Source organism: Patagioenas fasciata, chromosome 10, assembly GCF_037038585.1.
Source record: "Patagioenas fasciata isolate bPatFas1 chromosome 10, bPatFas1.hap1, whole genome shotgun sequence".
In the NCBI taxonomy this organism is placed as follows: Eukaryota; Metazoa; Chordata; class Aves; order Columbiformes; family Columbidae; genus Patagioenas; species Patagioenas fasciata.
Genome location: NC_092529.1, coordinates 27,574,938 through 27,576,709, shown reverse-complemented (window position 1 = coordinate 27,576,709; position 1,772 = coordinate 27,574,938). Strand labels below are relative to the sequence as shown.

General features: G+C 51.5%; 1 protein-coding gene across 1 annotated transcript; it reads left to right on the top strand.

Annotated features, from left to right (window-relative positions):
* The first annotated feature begins 221 nt into the window (after positions 1-221).
* Positions 222-1,255, top strand: LOC136105638 (olfactory receptor 14J1-like). Its single transcript, XM_071812872.1, has one exon. The coding sequence runs from the start codon at positions 284-286 to the stop codon at positions 1,253-1,255; it is 972 nt and encodes a 323-aa protein (XP_071668973.1). The 5' UTR covers positions 222-283.
* Positions 1,256-1,772: the final 517 nt, after the last annotated feature.

The following is a 1,772-nucleotide window of genomic DNA, read 5'->3' as shown; positions in this document are numbered from 1 at the left end:
TCTCTGGGGTTGGGGTGCAAGTGTGGGTCAATTTTTCATCTGACAGTAACTCAGGAGTCTTGCCCCAGAAGTGTGTTCATGGAATCTAGATGCCCAAGCTTTATGTTAAGCTGTGATTAACTTTTTTTTTTTCAATTTATAGAAACAGAATTGGCTGAAACATCCTTCCATCAGGGAAGAGGTTTGCCATGAGAAACAGCACGTTTATTTTCCACAGAGAAGTTGCCCCTAACACAAAACTGTCTTTCCTCCTTTCACAGTTCCTCATGCCCACAGACAGCAAATGTCCAACAGCAGCTCCATCACCCAGTTCCTCCTCCTGCCGTTCACAGACACACGGGAGCTGCAGCTCTTGCACTTCTGGCTCTTCCTGGGCATCTACCTGGCTGCCCTCCTGGGCAACGGCCTCATCATCACCACCATAGCCTGGGACCAGCACCTCCACACCCCCATGTACTTCTTCCTGCTCAACCTCGCCCTCCTCGACCTGGGCTCCATCTCCAGCATTGTCCCCAAGTCCATGGCCAATTCCGTTTGGGACACCAGGGCCATCTCCTACCCTGGATGTGCTACCCAGCTCTTTTTTTTCTTGTTCTGTGTTACAGCAGAATATTCACTTCTCACCATCATGTCCTACGACCGCTACGTTGCCATCTGCAAACCCCTGCACTACGGGACCCTCCTGGGCAGCAGAGCTTGTGTCCACATGGCAGCAGCTGCCTGGGCCACTGGGTTTCTCTATGCTCTGCTGCACACGGCCAATACATTTTCACTGCCCCTGTGCAAGGGCAATGCCCTGGGCCAGTTCTTCTGTGAAATCCCCCAGATCCTCAAGTTCTCCTGCTTACACTCCTATCTAAGGGAACTTGGACTACTTGCAGTGAGTTCCTGTTTAGCTTTTTTGTGTTTTGTGTTCATTGTGGTGTCCTATGTGCAGACCTTCAGGGCCGTGCTGAGGATCCCCTCTGAGCAGGGACGGCACAAAGCGTTTTCCACCTGCCTCCCTCACTTGGCTGTGGTCTCCCTGTTTGTCAGCACTGCCATGTTTGCCTACCTGAAGCCCCCCTCCATCTTTTCCCCATCCCTGGATCTGGTGGTGTCTGTTCTGTACTCGGTGGTGCCTCCAGCAGTGAACCCCCTCATCTACAGCATGAGGAACACGGAGCTCAAGGATGCCCTGAGGAAACTGATGACTGGATTATTTCCTTATAGCTATAAACTGCCCATCATCTTCTGCGTAACAGTTATAGTGTAAATTGTTGTAGGCCCGTCCTGCCTTCTGTATTTTTTGTTCCTGCTTGTGTTTTTTCACATGTGGTAATATTGTCATCCCCTTTCCAATTCACTGTCTTCTTTGCTTACTGAGGGGCTGTGTGAATGAGAAGTTGTGCTCTGCGGGTGTTTCAACAAATTAACAGGCCTTGCAGCATCTATTTTTTCCTGAGATCCTTTCACCAAGTCCTGTTTGGAGCTGCAGGGACAGTTCCTGCGGTGGGTGGAGAGGAAAGGAGTCCATCATGGCAGCACTGCCAGGGAGCAGCAGCGCTTGTTCTTCCAGAGCTGTTCTGGTTCCACTCCCACACTCTCCTTCTCATCCCTTGTGTTGGTGCAAGGCCTGAGTGCTCTGGCAGCTTGGTCCCCGTCCTGCTGTGTGTCAGTGCTGTGAGCGCAGGCAGGGACAGGCAATGGGCACTGCTGTGACGGAGCTGGGCTCACAACAGCCTTTCCAGATAGAAAGATGATCTCTAATGGGCAGGGACAGAGGGTTTATT